Source organism: Copadichromis virginalis, linkage group LG19 (genome assembly GCF_057382275.1).
Source record: "Copadichromis virginalis isolate Kocher_CV1m ecotype Utaka linkage group LG19, C_Virginalis_male_GT1.1, whole genome shotgun sequence".
NCBI classification, from domain to species: domain Eukaryota; kingdom Metazoa; phylum Chordata; class Actinopteri; order Cichliformes; family Cichlidae; genus Copadichromis; species Copadichromis virginalis.
Genome location: NC_140636.1, coordinates 6516823 through 6535475, shown reverse-complemented (window position 1 = coordinate 6535475; position 18653 = coordinate 6516823). Strand labels below are relative to the sequence as shown.

Below are 18653 nucleotides of genomic sequence, written 5' to 3'. Positions count from 1 at the left end.
AATCTTTTAACTTTATGCATCAAGCAAACATTTAATTATATGCAACATTCTCTGACTGGAAGAAATTAGTTTAACATTTAAACCTATTTTCTGCACATTCCAGCACATAAAATAAAATATTTTGTGTGTTTACACTCAGTCTTTCAAATAGATGCAAGTAAAACACAGCAGAAAATAAATAAAGTCACAGACTCAGCGGTCCTGTTGCTCTATTTTCACCTGTAAAGCAGGACTACGGTAGGCGGAGGTTTACCCTGGTGCAGGTGTGCCGCGGTCAGTGGAAGAATCCGCGAGTTTCTCTGTGAGTTTCCCATTACGTCGTAGCTACTCGGTGCTTGTTGGAAGTTTAGGGGTTTTTTTGCTGTAAAAAGAAGTTTTCTTCCCACGCACAGCGGACACTAATGTTTTTGTCACTTTTTATGGAATCAAACTCAAAGTAAGGTCAGTACTTCCACGCTTTAAACGCTGCACGCTCATACTCTCTCTGCACTCGATATGTGATCCATTGTTGATCTGCACACAGCTGCTGTCACGAACGTCGCACTCGCTTACGTCACTGTCATAAGACGTTCTCGCAAAATAAATCCTGGTTTTAGTAATGCAGTAACGCAGCGTTCCTACGGGAAAGTAACGGTAATCTAATTACCGTTTTTGCAGTAATCCCTTACTTTACTCGTTACTTGAAAAAGTAATCGGATTACAGTAACGCGTAACCCATCTCTGCTCAGGATAGTGGAGACAAACTGGACTCCATTTCAGTGAATCAAACTGGGATGACACAACCAGTTTTACGTTTACTTTCCACATGAGGTTGGATTTGTGTATTTATGTGTTTGTCTGTTTTCCATGAATAAATGAAATCATCGTTTTATATCTACTGTGTTTTTGTCAACGGCTAAAATTTGCTTGACAATCTGAAACATTTCAGTGAAGTCAAGTAGGTGACAAACAGTTTTTCATTACACTGTAGAAATATGCACTGCAGTGAAATCAAAGGGTTCACAGTACTGTGTGACCTATCAGGTCATTAAAGTAACATACAACACGCTTCAATGCAACTTTCCTTTGATTTAAAGAATAAATTCTCAGCTCCCAGGTGGTGTTAAATTTATCATATAAATAATTCACTAACTATTTTTGTATTCTGGCAAGAATTTAACAGTAAAATACTCTTTTTGCTTTCCCCTGCTAAGCTTAGCAGATTTAGATCATTTTGTTTTGCACTCTGAGCCTGCTTGTGTATTAAAGTATCTGCTATGATGATAATGATAAGCTCAGTGTGCGTCTTTGCTGAGGGTGACCCTGACTGCATGATTTTGGGTTGTCTGACAACAGGCTAAGATGTTGTGAGAGGATCTGTAGTTGACGAGCCAAAACAAACCAGTACATCTGACTGTATTGATTGCAGCTTATGTATGTTTAAATATCCGTCACCTACACCTGCTGATGTTTTGGTCTCTGTTTGCGTTTGTTAAATGTTCAGCTTACATTATATGCACATCACCCATATGTAACATAAGATTCACCCAAATTTCTGTCTGTGATTGAATTGTGATGCAGCTCTCCAACGGAGTTGCACCTCCTCCCAAGATAGAGGAGCCACTGGATGCTAATCACTGTGCTATGATCCAATTTCTTTCATGGACAGTATATTTTTACAATCGTGTGATCTCACAAAAGCGAATCAAAGCAAACCCCTTTGACATCATGTCCTCTTTATGATAGATTAATAGTAGCAGCAGTTATTGGATGAACGGACTTCAGAACCCACAGAAGGGGATTCTCAACATGCATCAGATACCATCTACATGGGAGTGAAGCTGTTAATAATTGTATCATGCACTCCCAGATTTGGTCTGAATACAAAACGAAGAACGTCAAGAGACGTTTTCACCTGTGGTCCCAGGTGAGCCAAGAATGGTCTCTCCAGCGCATTAATTACACAGGATGTGAGGACAAGTGGTCAACAGTCATTAAGCTTAGGTGTGTGGTTCATTAAGTGCAGTTTGCAGACACAAATCAAACATGCAAAGTGTACATAGCCGCATTTGCCTACCTTTGCAACAACTGTGGTTGCTACAGGTTGTTGTTTAACGAGAGGACTACACTATGGTCAGACCTTCCAGTGCAGGGCATAGAGCAGCTCTAGCACCCCATCTTCTCAAGTGGGACAACGGACATACTATTGATGCAGTCTGTATTCCAACAGCTATCAATACCCAACCCACAGAAGCGTGCTTTCACAGGAACACGTCGGGGACTGACATTTCTATTCACCCAAAAACTCTGCAGGAACAAAATGATGAACGTGCAAAACATGGAGGAGTGAAAGCAGCAGAGTATGACAGGGTAGAAGAAAAGGGGCAGGTTGATGGAAATGCACATTGGCACAGAGAAGCAGAGAAAGTCAGAGACGAATGGCGTTCGAAGATGCACTCAGCTGTCTGTGGATGAAAGTAGATAGAGCTCACTGTATGAATGTATGGTTAAACGTGACTTGCTGTCTAAAGTGATGATCATTTTATCTCACTATTATTGTCATTATTATTTTATATTATTGTTCTGTTTATTTTTATCCTTCTGCCAAACTAATTTCCCCTTGTGGGACAATAAAGAAATTGAACTGAACTGAACTGAATTTAAAGTAGAAAAGTATCACGTCAGTATCAGTCCGCTTCCATTTCCATAAGGTTAATAACCTCATGCTAAACGCAGCTACTAAAGTAAAAGGTACAAGTAATATGTAGGTCAGTCTATGAGCCCATAGCTATATGCTCTCCTCTGGTAACGTACCCTTTGACAACATCAACCACTTCCCCCTATGCAGCCAGGGCGACCTTGTTTGGGTAGTTTAACCATATCCATGAATGGCTCTGTTAGTCAAAAGCAACAGAACCTGTGGCTGATGAGCATGTTTATTTTATCAGCAGTGCAGGGAAAAAGAACTCTGTGCTACTTCCAGCTGCTCCCTTATCACAGAGGGCAACTTTGCATGTTTGATTTGAGTTTTCAGTGGCTGCTCTTCCTGACGTAACCTCTCCTTCTCGAACCAAACAGGGGATCTTTTACTTGAACAGAGTTTCAGACAACCGATATTCTGGGTTCCTTGATGTGCTGCTGGTGCTCCTCAGAACACTGTAGCTTGAAACACTGCTGCATTTTTTTCACTAGCACAAGGAACTAACAAAGGGGTGCACAGTCACTGTGATAGCGTGACTGGTCTTCTTCTGTGGTGTGGGAGGGACCCAAACGGCTCTGTGGCTTTACCCAGTTTTAGAGGCCGTTCACACCACCTGGCTGCTGCCAGTAATGTGCAGAACTGCATCAGTCTTCTGGGCTAGTATTCTAACCTGTTTTAGCTGACACAACATATTACAGCCAAAAACAAATCTAGGTTTGGGCCCAGGGCTGGACATTCTGGTAAAAGCTGTAAGGCTATAAAGATAAAAATAAGAGATAAAACATTTTAAAATATGATTTGTTTGATCATCTAAAAATGTATTTCATGCCAAGATAATACTTCATATTTATGTGAATCTTCCCCAAAGTGCCTCATTTAGAGAAGGTCCAAAGCAGTCTCCCCAGTGATGGTTTACTGTAGCAGCCATGTTTAAATACAGTCCCCCTCAAACACACGTGCACAAGTGTATGTATAAAAATGCAGTTCACTAGCTGGGCCCACGTCCTCATTTGAGGTTTGACAGCGTTTTAGTAGATAATGGTGAATGGTTGGCCATGAATTGAGCTGTGGTTTGGGGAAGGCCTCAGAGGAGACTGGCGGCTCATCATGTACTAAATAGAAGTTAAGAAGTTAAAGAATTGAAAAGGGGAGGGAGGGGCATGTAAACGAGAACGAACAGCTTGTAGAACTGGGGGAACACATATAGATGAGAACCAGAAGGAGCGTGTTTGGAGGCGTGGTCCCTGAAGTTCAGATACTTTATCTCCAAATATATAACTTCTATCAAAGGAACACAAATTCATTCATGTAGGTGCTGGATGGTGGAAATGATTAAAGCAGCACAAGAAAAGAGCAGCTAGTACAGAGGGAATATAAAGCAAACTAAAACTGAGCAGTAAAGGTACTAGCAACCACTATTGTGGAAGCTAAATACATAAAGAAATACATTTTCATACTCCACCAGAGACCCCAACACACCCCAGCCTCACTGGTGACTTGCCCCAGTCTGTGTCAATGCAGTGCACCCCCATGAAATCATATAACACAGCAGATAAAATGTATTTAGTGACTATTTCAACTAAACAGAGTTGGGACCAGTTCATCACAAAAACAATCGTTTAATGAATCATTTTAAAACAAGGCTGTTTAAGGTTATATTAGGCAGCCAAAACTAAAATATTTAGTGGTCGTTAATGGCACTTCGGGGAATGTCAGAGTCTCACAGAGACTGTAACAAATAATAAATAATGCTCTGTGGATATCAAAAGAACATTTCACGGTGAAGCTGATACTCTGGGCAGCAGCTGTTAATGTTGCCATAGACTGAAGCCAGGGGCTGTGAGCTTACCGCTTTCAGATGTCGGGCAATTTTTAATCAGTGCTGTCTGAAAAAAAAACAACAGTTTTTTTTGAATTGAGTGAATTCAGGATGAACTGACTCCAACATCAGTCTCATCACACAGTTTCAGATAATGGACCACACAGGACTGCGATCACACAACACACTCATGCAGTAATACAACGTAACAACTTTTGTCTTTAAACAAGTCACTGATACATAGTAATGAATCTTTCTATCAAAATATACAAATCAAGGAGATTTAGATGGCTAAATGTAGAGCTCCTGATTAAGGCTGTCACAATATACTGGCTTTCACAGTTAGTATTTCTTAGAGTTTGCAGATTCGTGTACCTTTGCTGGTTGGCTGCTAGCAGAACCAGGCCGTGTGGTTGACGGTGAGTCAGCACTTTTTCACCTGTTTGATTCTTTCCACCAAGAATTCAAAGGCTTGGCGGTAAACAGCTAACTCTGTCTCAGAAACACTAGAGGCTGTCTTTGGTAAGAGCATGTTCATGCTAACTAACCTAAATCCTTTGGTAGTTCTCGAGTTACATAACTTGCTGTTCACATTAATACTGATTTAGAGTCTTTCAGTCTCATTTGAGATTTGCTATTTAACGTTTCATATTTGAGGATCTGCAATAACACCAACACTGCTTTTTTAACTACATGGCAAATTTAGACACTTGAACCCAGATACACATGTGAAGGAAGCTGACACGCCTACTCACAGTCTTTATTTATTCACATGCCTATCTACCAGAATATTTAGCTGTCATCTGAATAGCTACTGTATCTGCTTCTCTCCGTTTTTCAGACCTGTAACAGCCAATGAAATTCTCAATTTAGTGTTCTATCTTAATTATAAGCAACATTGTAAAGATAGTTCTTAGTTTATCGTTTTTGGATACCATTTTTGCAGTAAGGTGTCATTAAAAATCTGATATTGTGACAGCTCCAATTCAGACAAAATAAAGCAACAGAGAGCAGAGTTTTGATACTCATAATGTAGAATCACATAGCCAGAAACTCAACTTATTACCCAATAAGGTGTTTTCATCAGATTTTGAAGAGGAAACAAGGATTTGATTTCACTTGTTATGTCGATGTTTGGTAAAAAACATGCAAGATTGCTATAAAAAAGCAACACTGAAAGTTAAATCTAACATGTCGAGGCTCTGGAGAACAAAAGACGTTGTGCAGACCAGGTGTCAGGCTATGTGAGACTACTTCTGCAGACAAAAGGAGATTAAGAACACAGGGTAAAATAGGTGGAAAGGAGGCAGTGCTATCCTGCAGCGAGTGGCAGGGAAGGTGGCTCCTGGGCATGTTGAAGCAGCAGCTGCATGGTGGTCAGCAGGAGTGAGATCCATCTCTTTTTCTCCCTCTCTTTCTCTCTTTGCTGGGTTGCAAAGGTGTAGATGGAAGAAAGTTGCTGTGCATGGCCAGCCTGACGTTCTCTGCTCTCTCACTGTCCCTCAATGTGTCTCTCTCTCTTTCCCCACAGTAGGCAGAGGTGCAAGATTGTCAGAGGTCGGAAATTGGCTGATATGAGAGTGTTTTGATTGGAGATGTAGAGGCAGGAGGCGTAGGAGTCTCGGTGTGATGGAGAACTATGTTCCGGGACAATTTTCAGGACTACACTGAATCCACAGTCAGAAACAGGCAAATAACAACTGAAGATTTGGCCACGGATTCACAAATCACTAAAAGGTTTCCTAAAAGAGCTGTAGTGAAGGTGAATATGTCCCCACAGAGAATTCATGCTGAAAACAGTCCTACCTTCAACATTACAGCAGCTCAAGTATTGCAAAAAGACAGGAGCACCTCAAACAGTCAACCTGTCTGAGTCTGACCGTACGGCTGAAGTTAAAAGGGAGACTTTGACCTACCTCGTCTGACCAGGTATGGTTTTGTGTAGTCCCAGCTCTCGTTGTCATTCTTAATAACATTCAGACGTGTTGGCTGTTGAAAAGAAAGATGAAAAAAGATTCACGATCTAGCTGGATGGATCTGTGATACCAAGGAGAGTCTCAGAAGCCACTGAAGAAAACTCCAAACACTGCAGTGCATCAACAGTTTATGAGTTTGTCACACATTTGTATACCTGTACAGTCATTTCATGACACAAAGCATAAAGTGCACAAAAAGAAATTAACCAATTTAATTTATTCATTTAAATTCTAAAATGTATTTTGAAATGTGCAAAATTTAAGAGTAACATTTGAGATTTAGTTCTGGTGTGGGTAAGGATCTATTACTGGTTATACTGAGAACCCAAACAGGTTCAGTACACTTGATTTATTTGTATATAAAACTAACTCAGGTTGGTAGAAAGTAGATTTAACACATTCTGAGTATCGTTTGCCGCAGGAAACCTTGCAGTCAGGGTAAATCAGTGCTGTCTACATAGCACAAAAACACTGTGGATGCTGCTGATGTTTCTCTTACCCTTGCATATTCAATCTTTAGTGTACAGCAACCTGCATAGATGTCAGCTCCATTCAGAGCTGCTTTCGCCTTCTGAGCACACTGAACTGACTCAAATCTGCAGAAGCTTGGTTAAGGAGAGGACGTTCAAACACAGAGATATATAAATGACATACATTTGCAGATACTTATCCATAGCTACATTCAATAATGGCAATGAAACCACATAGAAGCATGGGTAAAATACATACATTATTCCTTGCTCTGCATCTTCCTCACTCTTGTTGGGACTGTGGTTAATCCTGCACTTCTCCATGGCTGGTGCTAGCAACAGCAGCCTTTTGTGAATGTGAGGGCTTGTTACTAGTTGCTGGTTTGACTGTTGACCATGCAGCACCAGCAGACCAGACAGCTAACCTGCCGGTTAATTAGACACATTTTGCTGCATTTATTTGTTGTTTCTTTCTCTTTTTCTGGCTTTTCAGCTCCACCTTTTTCAAAATACACTCCGTTCTACAAGTTGTGTGAGTGCACAGCAAAGGTAGGTACTGTTAAGAGATCTGAGTGGGAAACACAGTGCCAGTAATGGAAATGAAAGAATGGGCTGCTGTAGCATGTAGGGCCGGTGTGCACCATCCCTTTAATTTACACATCTGACCAAAAGTGTGTCACCCCATTGGTCAAATGTCCAGTATGCCAGATTACCGTCCAGCCCAGCCTGGTATACTTAAGGACTCTGAGCACGCCTGCTCTCGTCTGATCTGGGAAGCTAAGCAGGGTTGGGGCTGGTTATTACTTGGATGGGAGACCACCTGGGAATAACAGGTGCTGTAAGCTTGGGTGGGGGTGGAGCAGGTCATCTACTGATTGGAAGGTTGGTGGTTCGCTCCCTAGTTCACCCTAGTCTGCATGCCAGATACCATTAGCCAACCCTAAGTTGCTCTCTGATGCATCCATCTGTGTGTGAATGTTAGTTAGTGAGCACTTAAAATCACAGCAGAAAGTGCTTGTGAATGTGGCACGCTGTATTAAGTTCTTTGAGGACTCTGAGTAGAAAAGAATCAGACCAGTTACTGTAGGACAAAAGGCAGGATACAAACTTGACTGGTCCCAGTCTGTTACAGTGCAAAGAGACAGACACTTGTATGGGCGATTAAGAACCACCCACTAACCTACCCCTACTGTGACATAAGACACAATCCAATTTACATTTAGTGGCCAACAGAATATGAACATGGGTTTCTGTGTCGTGTCTAAGAGTCTTGTCTTCTGCCACTGCAGGCTGACACGCACTCCCACAGCCGTTAACATAAACCCCCCTCAGCAGTGTTTCCAAAACTCTCTGTTTTAGGATCCTTAAGCATGAGGGTTATGAATGACAAGAAAGAATGTAGCCCTGCATCAGACTGGCGACCTGTGCAGGTGTACCCTGCCTCTTGCCCTGTGGTAGCTGGGATAGGCTCCAGCCCCCCCACCGACCCTGATAAGGAAGAGTGGAAAAGAAAGGATGGATGATGGAAGAAAAGCACTAAATGATTCATGTCAAATAATGCATGAAAACATATCTCTCTGGATGAGTGTCAAGGATACAGTCAACCCTTGAAATTCACGAGAGTTATGTTCAAAGAGGACCCACAGATTGTGAAAAAGTGCAGATTTTGGATGTGGTCAGAAATGCCTATTTTTATAGTTTAAACACCAAACGTGAATTTGGGCAGGATCTTAGGGCTTTCACAAAAAACATTGCCGTGTCCAAATTCATAGGCTGCATCCTCCTGAGGACATGGTCTTCGCCGTCTAGGTGCGCCAGGTCCTCCGAAGGCCGGGTAGGCCGGAAGCGAGCAGCTGTGAAATTGGACGGTGAAGCCTTCAGATCTGCGTCACCGCTGTCTCAGGGGCGTTTAATGAACTCGGCCGTCTGCTCCTTGCTGTCTAAAATATAACAGGACACTGGAGTAAACTCTCGACCGTCTCACACTACTGTTTAATCAGTTTTCTGTTTGACGTTTATTCAGCTGTGTAAAAACTAGAACTTTAATCTCAGCCAAACCGATTTACTCAGGAACAAATAAAAGACTGAAAAAAGCCAAACAATAACATTTTGAAATTATCTAAGTGACTCATATGTCATGTTTAACCTGAGTAGTGAAAGACGGCGGGTGTTTTGAAAACGATGTGCTGGGAGTCCGCTGTTCTCGCCGGCTCTAGTGAGGCTTGAACCCCGGGCTAGCTATCGAGCTGGTGGGTAACAGACGTCTCGGAAAACGTCGGAACGCTTTTACAAATATGTGATGTCTTGATAAACCGAGCAGATATTTGAAGTTTACGCAGCTACATTCTGAAAATATCTTAAAAGTTTGTTTTGTGTCCCAGAAACAGTAATAAGAGTAATATTAAAACTAACAGGGCTCTAGACTAACTTTTTGTCATGGGCGTACCGGTACGCCTAACTTTAAAAAGTTAGGCGTACCACCACAAAAGTTAGGCGCACACAGATTTTATAATAATTAATATAATGTGTTTTTCTGGATACACTGTGCTTTCTCAGCATTCAAAGATTGATGACACCGTGTCAGAGCACTGGCTATTAATTTCAGAAGCATCAGGCCTTAACAGAAAAGTTAGCAATAGTTCTTTTCCTATTACAGCTACATCCACGTCTGTCGTGCCCAGGCTGCTCACTAGGGCTGGGTATCATCACTGATTTCTACAATCCATTCGATTCCGGTTTTCAAAGTCCCGATTCGATTCAACTTAGCCTCAGACAGTCAGAAATATTATAATTCTGATCATTTATCAGTACTGACTTCATCAGAATTGTGAACATCACAGCAGATGCCTTTGTGTGAAAGTAACTGAGAATAAAACACAGAAAAACATGAAGGAGATTTTCCTGGTCTGGTTTTTTATAGCAGATAACCTTAAAAATATTCTACAATGTTCTGCATATAAAGTTTAAATTTCTTCAGTATTGAACAACAGAAAAAATAGGCTTTCTTGTCCGAGGTCATTTAAGTGAAAAAAAGAAAAGAAAAAGACAGCAGCCACAGCGCTGTAAACAACGGTAGACTGGTGGGTAATAAGCCAATGAATAATACAGAAAACAGAGATTGGAGACGGAAACTGTTCTTGAAGTACAGAGAGAGAGAGAGAGAGAGCTAGCTGTGCATGGAGTGTGATTTTAATAGTCGTGGAAGCAAAACAGCAAAATTCATGACGACATTGATCAAATGTGAAGCGCAGTTTGCTGCTTCTTTTGCTGCTGGCTCGGTGAATTTTGGTTGGAGAGACAAAACCTGCAGCTCAGAATCAGCACAAAAAGACGTAAACACAGCGCGGACCGGACGCATCAGAACCGCTAAGCTCCGACAGCGTGTCCGTCTACGGGCCGTCGGGTGAGAAAGCCTAGAAAGACAAAGCTGATTCTGATGCGTCGGGTCTGTGTTTACGTCTTTGTGTGGAGTCCGTGTACCTGCTCTCATTTGCTGTTTGGTTGTTGTTGAAATGGTTTTGTGAGCTTTAATCTGAGAATCTGGCATTTCTGGCAAAAACACAGTTATATTTAAAAGTCAGGATTTAATGAATTGATATCGCTTTATTCAAGCTACTCACCTCCCACTTCCACCTGCACTTTCAACTGGACCACGGCCAATCAGAGAGGTCCCGCCCCTTACTATCTCTGATTGGTTTAGTCCACGATAGGGGCAAAATGTGTGTCTGTTGTTGACCACAGGGAAGGTTGCAGTTTTTTTTTTTTGCTACCCGAACATTTGGTCGCACAGGTGCAACCAAATATCTTTTTTTAGTCGCACCACTGAAAAATTTGGTCGCATTTGCGACCAAATTGGTCGCACTCCAGAGCCCTGACTAAGTAGCTGCCGCCATTGTTGTAAACCGAAATTGGCTTTGAATTCTGGGATAGGTTGGGCCACGAAGGATACACCTGTATCCCGTCACTGTGACGTAATCGGCCTACAAATGCGGCACCGGAAGGATGCAGCCCATGTATTTGGACACGCCCCATGAGAACACTCGGTGACACACTGAAGATAGCTACGTGTGGTAAACTGTTATGATGCAGAGTGTGAGGAACACACAGATTCACCCACTCAGTAAGGATACTCCACCATGGCTTGGATTCCATTTCGTTTAAAGATGACGATCCTCAGCACACTGCCAATGGGGTTACATACAGTGTACAGAACATCCTGCATCAATTTGGACACACACACACACAAAAAGACAAAATGCAGCATTAGCGTTAATCTATGAGTTTCTAATGGTGAGACCTTCATGTATGAAGGTTAAGACATGTAACTGGAACAGTGATGGTTTTGTATTTTTAACTCCATTCACTTTTATGTATATATTTCTTTATAGCCAAATCACAATGGCAATCATGACAAATATAACTGAGACACCTGATGTAGCAGAAATTTATGGAAGCCCGTTTCCGCCACAAAAAAAAAAAAAAAGGATCCATAACTCAAAATTTCGAGTTATTTTCTCAAAATTTCGACATATTAACTCGAAATTTCGATTTATTAACTCAAAATTTTGAGAAAAGCAACTCGAAATTTCAAGTTAGCGCTGCCAATCAGTAATCTACGTGAATGACGTCCTTTCCTCGTTACCCGGAAGCTGAAGCCCTCAGCTACAAATGCTACAGCTAAGCTACCGGTATTACATCCAGTCGTGAATGCACAGATTGCTGAGTGTTTTCAGCCTGGCTTCACAAATGATGAAATCCCTGTGTTATTAGCTGAATCACATGGTGTTACTATCAGCAAACGTACTCGCGAAAGAGAGCAAATTTGTTGGGATCTGCTTTTGAGTGCGCGTTCCTCTCAGAATCAGAATCAGAAAGGGTTTTATTGCCAAATGTTGAGCAGGTTTACAACATTAGGAAATTGCTGCGGTGCTTCAGTGCAAACATAGTGTCATAAATTACGCTTAAATAGACATGAAAATAAAAATAAGAATAAGAATTAAAAGTGCTACGTAGATAGATACAGTATATACATGAGTGCAGGTGGTGATCAGTGCCAAACATGGAATGATGCAGTGAACACAGCGTAGGGTCATGTGTTAGTGGTGGGAACAGTCATACGGTTATTGTTCGTGTGTCCAACAGCAGAGGGGAAGAAACTGTTCTTATGGCGAGAGGTTCTGGTGCGAATGGGCCGGAGCCTCCTGCCCGAGGGGAGCATATGCTTCCGGGTAACAAGAAAGCGACCTCATTCACGTATATTTTTGATTGGTAGAGCTAACTTGAAATTTTGAGAAAAGTAAATTTTGAGTTATATTTCTCAAAATTTCGAGTTAATAAGTTGAAATTTCGAGAAAATAACTCGAAATTTCGAGTTATGGATACTAGCTTTTTTGTTTTTATTTAGTGGCGGAAACGGGCTTCCATAGGAATTACACAAACACATTCTGGTGTAAAGTTTTGGTGATGGTTAAGTTAGGCACAGGCGACATATGTTGAACATAAATTTAAAAAATATATGCAAATGGAGATCGTAACACCACACTTGCAGGGATGATGAATACAAAAATCAAAAGAGTTGATGTTTGTGCAAAGTTCTGCTCAGATTGCCCCTCCATTTAAAGAAGACAGACGGTATGACTTAATTATGAGTTATAAATGATTAAAAAACACGCAAGATATAAACCACATCCATCAGCAGATCATAAAGACTATGAGTTATTGTTCGAAGAAGAAGGTACACTTAAGAAAAGAGAGCTGAGATGTCCCTCTGGATCTGTATGTGTGTTTACCGTTGTTATAGGGTAGAGTGGGTTCTGTATGGACAGCAGAAGCACTTTGTTCCCACTGTTGGGGTTGTCAGCATTTGTAGGCCTGGTGATTCTTTTGGATGTGGAATAATTAAAGTATGCTTGTTGACCTGATGACAAAATGAAAAATATAAACACAAACAGTATGCTACATTTGAGTATATGTTACCAAGTAAAAAGGAATGGAAGCAAAGACCTGCGATGTATACTGGCTCCTTGGCTCCACAGGACACACAGCGGTCTGCACTCTCCACTGCAGAGAATTCCACCAAGGCCTGACGCTTGAATGGCATCATCATCACATAACTGAAAACATACGCACAAACACCTGGATAAGACATGGACTGCTGAAAACTGTCTCCCCTTTATACAAGTTCCTTTGACGGGTCACTCTGGCAGCTATACTGCAGTTTTCTAATCTTATAAACAGCACATTTGTACAATGACTGAAACCAGCTTGTAGAAAACCCCTGTGATTTGTGTATATAGACTGTTCCACGGACCCCCTCTAACCACTGCTAAGATGATACATTCCTCCCATCCCTTGTTTGTGTTTGCGCTGGTCCACCTTGATAGCGCTGGTGGAGCTGGGCTGTTGTACTGAACATGTGTAGTGCGTGTGCGTGAATGATAAGTAAGTGCCTTGTATTTGTTTGTTCTATGGTTGTAACTTATCATATACTTAGCTATGTACATTGGGTGATGCTTAGTAGAGTTTTCCAGCTGTTCGTGTAGCCACGAGACACTGTATATTCACGCTGATTTGACCAAAATGGCGCTACCCTTGTGAACTGAGCTGCCCAAAGTAAAGATGGAGTCTATCCCTGTGCAGCAGCCCATTTGTGTCCACCAGGGGGTGGTGTTTAGTCATTTCTGTTCAACCCTTTCTGTATTATTTAGACCAGTTTGGTTGACTTTAATTGTTTGCTAATTGTAATTTCTGTTATTTTACAGAACCACACACACATATACATATACTCACACGAATTCACTTCTGGAGATGTTTGGATTAAAAGAACCCTAATTATCATTGCTGTGGACCCTCTCTTTCATCATATAAGTCACCTGTGCCTTCTGACCGAGGATAGGAAAATCCTGCTGTAATTTGCCAGTCTATTAAGCACACACATGTCCAGTTCAAGTGGTCCTTCGAGCCGGATTAATTACAGCATTTCCTAACATGGCGACATCCCGATATGATGAAGAACAACAAGGTGCCCGGCAAAGGAGACCACATAGGGCTCCAAGATATCTGGATGACTTCATCTGGACCTATCTCCCACAGCCGACTAACCCAGTTCCACCGAACACTAACGCAGCTACTCCAATACACCAAATCGCTGGCATCGATGGCTCACCAGAGATGGAGAGAATAAGGAGGATGGAGCAGTGTGTTACCCAGGTACAGGAGCAGATGAGGGAGATACAGAGCGCTATACAAGTGTCTTTGAACTTTGGCCAAAGAACCCCCCAAGTACAGTTACAAACCCAGGTCCGGAGCCATAGTATGCCTTTACTAACTGTGGATAATAATCCTACACAAGCTCCTCCTATGGGCGGACTAGAAAACACCCCTCCCATATCTCCAGTAATACCTAGCCCTCAGTTTCATACTGTACAGCAGACCTCCCCTTCCACAGCTCATCATGTTGATAACCCTCAAATGTTACAGTCAACAGCTCCTACTCTCCCTGTTAACCGACCTATTCCTCAGCCCCCTCTATACGTCCACTCTTCCATGCCATCAGCTGCTCAGCCAACACCAGTGGTACCCCGGTCTGCATCTACAGCAACAGAACAGCCACATCCTCCCTGGTATCAGCAAAGAGACCTGAACTGGCAGTCATCAACCCCACAGTGGTCTGTGCCACACAGTGCTGCTCAGTTTAGTATCCCTGGCACTATGCAGTACCCTGTCACGCTGCCGCCTGGCATGCCCTCTCCAGGCTATCCACTTTGAACTTCAGGCCCACCTCTCAGTCAGCCATACGTTACACCAGTGCTGCCACCTGCTGTTAGCTCACAGTATACCTATTGGCATCCTGCTCCAGCTGCACCTGTCAGTTCACAGCATGATGTAATTCAGAGCAGCCCACAACACTCCTCATCTCTGCTTTCCTCTCAGAGACCGAACTTGATGGAGATGGCTATTTCCTCTTCTTATGGCATCCCAAAACCCAACCTGATCCGCTTCACCACAGGAAAAGAAAGTGATTTCCTGCTACTGAAGAAAGGTCTGGATGGAGTTTTGGGACCACACCCACATCTGTCTGAGGATTACAAATTCCAAGTACTTCTGGATCATCTAAAGTTTCCTCCTGCGTTTCAGCTTGCAAAGAGGTATGTGCATGACACTATGCCCTTCAGTAAAGCAATGCAGGCTCTACAGCAGCGCTATGGACAACCACGCCAATTAGTCCAAGGTGAAATTAACAACATTTTGAGAGCTCCCACAGTGAAAGCTGGAGATGCACAGGGGTTTGAAGACTTTGCTCTATCAGTTAGTAGTTTGGTGGGACTACTAAACTCCATGGAAGGAGCTGCTAAGAGCGAACTAGAGTGTGGTTCCCATGTGGACAGGCTTTTGAGTAAACTCCCCTTCTCCTATCAAGACAGTTTTGCTGAATATTGTCTTGCAAAGGGCATCTTGCAGAGTGACTCAGCTAACACCTATACTCTCCCTGACTTTGCACAGTGGTTGGAGAGGAAGTCACACACACATATACATATACTCACACGAATTCACTTCTGGAGATGTTTGGATTAAAAGAACCCTAATTATCATTGCTGTGGACCCTCTCTTTCATCATATAAGTCACCTGTGCCTTCTGACCGAGGATAGGAAAATCCTGCTGTAATTTGCCAGTCTATTAAGCACACACATGTCCAGTTCACAGCTTGTTGAATGAACAATGGGCTGTGAGGTGACTCATGACCATTGATTAATAATCATGAGTCCCATTCACAGAGAGTTGGGGAATGGCTGCAATCACAGCATTGTAAGATGGTGACAGATGTACCCTTAGGCCCCCTCCTCGATTCAGAGATGGTCTTTCCCTTTTCACGTAAATGGCCTCCTTGACTCAAACCAGCGTTGCTTCCTGTCCAGGATGTTACATCCTCATCATTGAAAGAGTGTCCACTGGCCTGTAGTGTGAATAGACTGCAGAGTCCTGGCCTGACGAGGTGGCTCTTCTGTGTTCTGCCATCCTCTTCGCCAGAGGTTGTTTGGTTTCCCCGATGTATAAATCATTGTCCTGGCACTTAACAGCATGTTATGTTACTATGTTACTATGTTACTATGTTACTCTGTTACTCTGTTTGTGTCGGGGGACCCGATTCTTGGGGTGGACCGGTTTTTGGTGCAGCGTGTTTTGGGGTTTAAAAGCCACAGGGACGAATTGAGGATCAAAGCCAGAAACTTTAAGATGTTATAGGTGACAGAGTTGATCATACAGACAGTCGGTCTTAAAGGTGCACCCTGTTTATGTATCTTCGGTAAACTGTACAGACTTAGTGTAGCTTCCCCTGGGTACAGCCTGCTGTATGAGGTCTGGTCAATAGCCTTGTCTTGTTCTAATTGCTTCAGACACAAAACCCCTCTGTATGTCAAAGTATTGTATAATCAAATAAAAGGCCATCTGACCAACAGCTGAAGTTTAGTCAAAATTGGGTCATGCAGAACAACAACAGATATGTTACTGCTGTAGATAGGGGATGGCTGAAAAAAGAAAGGTCTTAAGACGTTGCAATGGTTCAGTCACTATCCAGAGCAATGCTGGAGCCCCGTCAAAGTGACCATCAGTTTTAATATGATATGTAAATACTGTAGTAGTTTTCTGACAAATGCATGCAGTTAAATTGTTGAAACAGTGTAGTTTCTAAAATGGAAACCAATGAGCAGTTCCTTTTGAAACACCTGTGATTTTCTCTGTTGAATATTTATTATTGCTCATTAATTACACAAAAGTCTTTCCTATCTGATTACCTGATTAATCAATGGAGAAATCCCCAGAATACTCAATGACTAAAATAATCGATACCTGCAATCATCAAATGCATTCAAGGACACTTTCAAGTTTCAGATATCTTCAAAGCAGAAACACTCGAATAGTGTACACACTAGTTGCTGTCTCACCATATGGGTCCAAACTTTTCCAGGGCATCTATCAGGTCTGCCTCCACCACAGCCTCACACAGACCCCGAACGTGCACCACGGGACTGGGAGAGATACGATGGGAGTCCTCGCCATTATCCTGGAACACACACAGCCAGTCAGCCACAGTTATTCAATGATAGATGGACTGGTTCTTATATAGTGCCTTGCCTCGGAAAAGGCCCATCTAGAGGAACACAATTAAAAATTCTGTATCTGATAACCCTTCAAATACAGCAGACGTTGTGTAAAAATGTACAATTTATCATCGGACAGAGACATCCTGCATTTAGTGCCTAAACCTGACCAAATTGATATAAAGATTAAATACAAATATTTCACAAACTGCTGTGAGACCACGTTGAACATTTCACGTGTTTCCTTTCTGGAAGTAAAAGACTGAAGAGTGATATGAGGAAGTAAAATGTGTTGTTGTTGCTGATTGTTTTGCCCGTCATTTAGTCAATAGGCCTATTACCAAATTGAATAATGAACTACAACAAGTTTAATTCAAATTCAATTTTATTTGCATAGAAAAAGTCTATTAGCACAAAGTTAGTGAGAAAGGTGACTGAAGAAGAAACACTCAATGCATCATGGGAGTCCCCCAGCAGCCTACGTCTATTGCAGCATAACTAAGGAAGGATTCAGGGTCACCTGGTCCAGCCCTAACTATATGCTTTAGCAAAAAGGAAAGTTTGAAGCCTAATCTTAAAAGTAGAGATAGTGTCTGTCTCCTGAATCCAAACTGGAAGCTGGTTCCACAGAAGATGAGTCTGAAAGCTGAAGGCTCTGCCTCCCTTCTACTTTTAAATACCTTAGGGACAACAAGTAAGTGCGAGAGTGAAGTGTTCTCTTGGGTGATAGAGTACTATAAGGTCTATCTCAATTTAGAAGCCTATATTAGAGGTTATCCAGGTCTTTGTCTTTAATACATTTCTGCAATTAGGAGGTAACACATACCTCCTAATTGCTATGTGTTATCTGGCATTATAGACCAATAAAGCTGGGTGTCATCTGCATAGCAGTGAAAATGTATGGTATGCCTTCTAATGACACCGTCAAAAGAAAACACTGAATAATGTAAACAAAACTGGGCCTAGCACTGAACCCTGTGGAACTCCATAATTAACCTCAATATGTGACTCTACATGAAAAAAGGAGTCTATCGGATAAATGTGATACAAACCACTGCAGCGCAGTACCTGTAATACCTACAGCATGTTCTAATCGCTCTAATAGGATATTATGGTCGACAGTATCGAACGCTGCACTGAGGTCTAGCAGGACAAGCACAGAGATGAGTCCACTGTCAGAGGCCATAAGAAGATCATTTGTAACCTTCACTAAAGCTGTTTCTGTGCTGTGATGAGCTCTGAAACCTGACTGAAACTCTTCCAATAAGCCATTCCTCTGCAGATGATCTGCAGACAACTACTCTTTCAAGGATGTTTGATATGAAAGGAAGGTTGGAGACTGAAAGAAATCCAGAAAGAAAGAACACCGCAAATAAAAAGGCCTCCACGGCAAAGACAAACTTTCAAAAAACAGAAAGTCTAGCAAAGTGTTGCTCAAGACCAGTTTAAAAATGACAAGAAAGTCTGGCTCCTTGGAAGGAAAATATACATGAAAATGAGAAGTAGCTTAAGACTTTTACACAGTAGTGTATATAAGTGTATAAAACACCTAAAATAAAGTTTTTTAAAAGGGTGATCTTTAAAGCAAAATGATGAATTACAGCCAT

The 18653-nt window shown here is 42.0% G+C and overlaps 1 protein-coding gene across 1 annotated transcript in view; it reads right to left on the bottom strand.

The window, feature by feature from the left end:
- Positions 1-18653, bottom strand: part of LOC146685419 (heterogeneous nuclear ribonucleoprotein L-like) — a 74626-nt gene that overhangs the window by 32748 nt on the left and 23225 nt on the right. The window contains exons 2-7 of the mRNA XM_085442280.1: positions 16891-17009; positions 12949-13058; positions 12735-12862; positions 11076-11161; positions 6975-7071; positions 6416-6488 (exon numbers count right to left, since the gene is read on the bottom strand). Coding sequence (XP_085298406.1) covers positions 6416-6488; positions 6975-7071; positions 11076-11161; positions 12735-12862; positions 12949-13058; positions 16891-17009 — 613 coding nt within the window. The remainder of the gene's footprint in view (positions 1-6415; positions 6489-6974; positions 7072-11075; positions 11162-12734; positions 12863-12948; positions 13059-16890; positions 17010-18653) is intronic.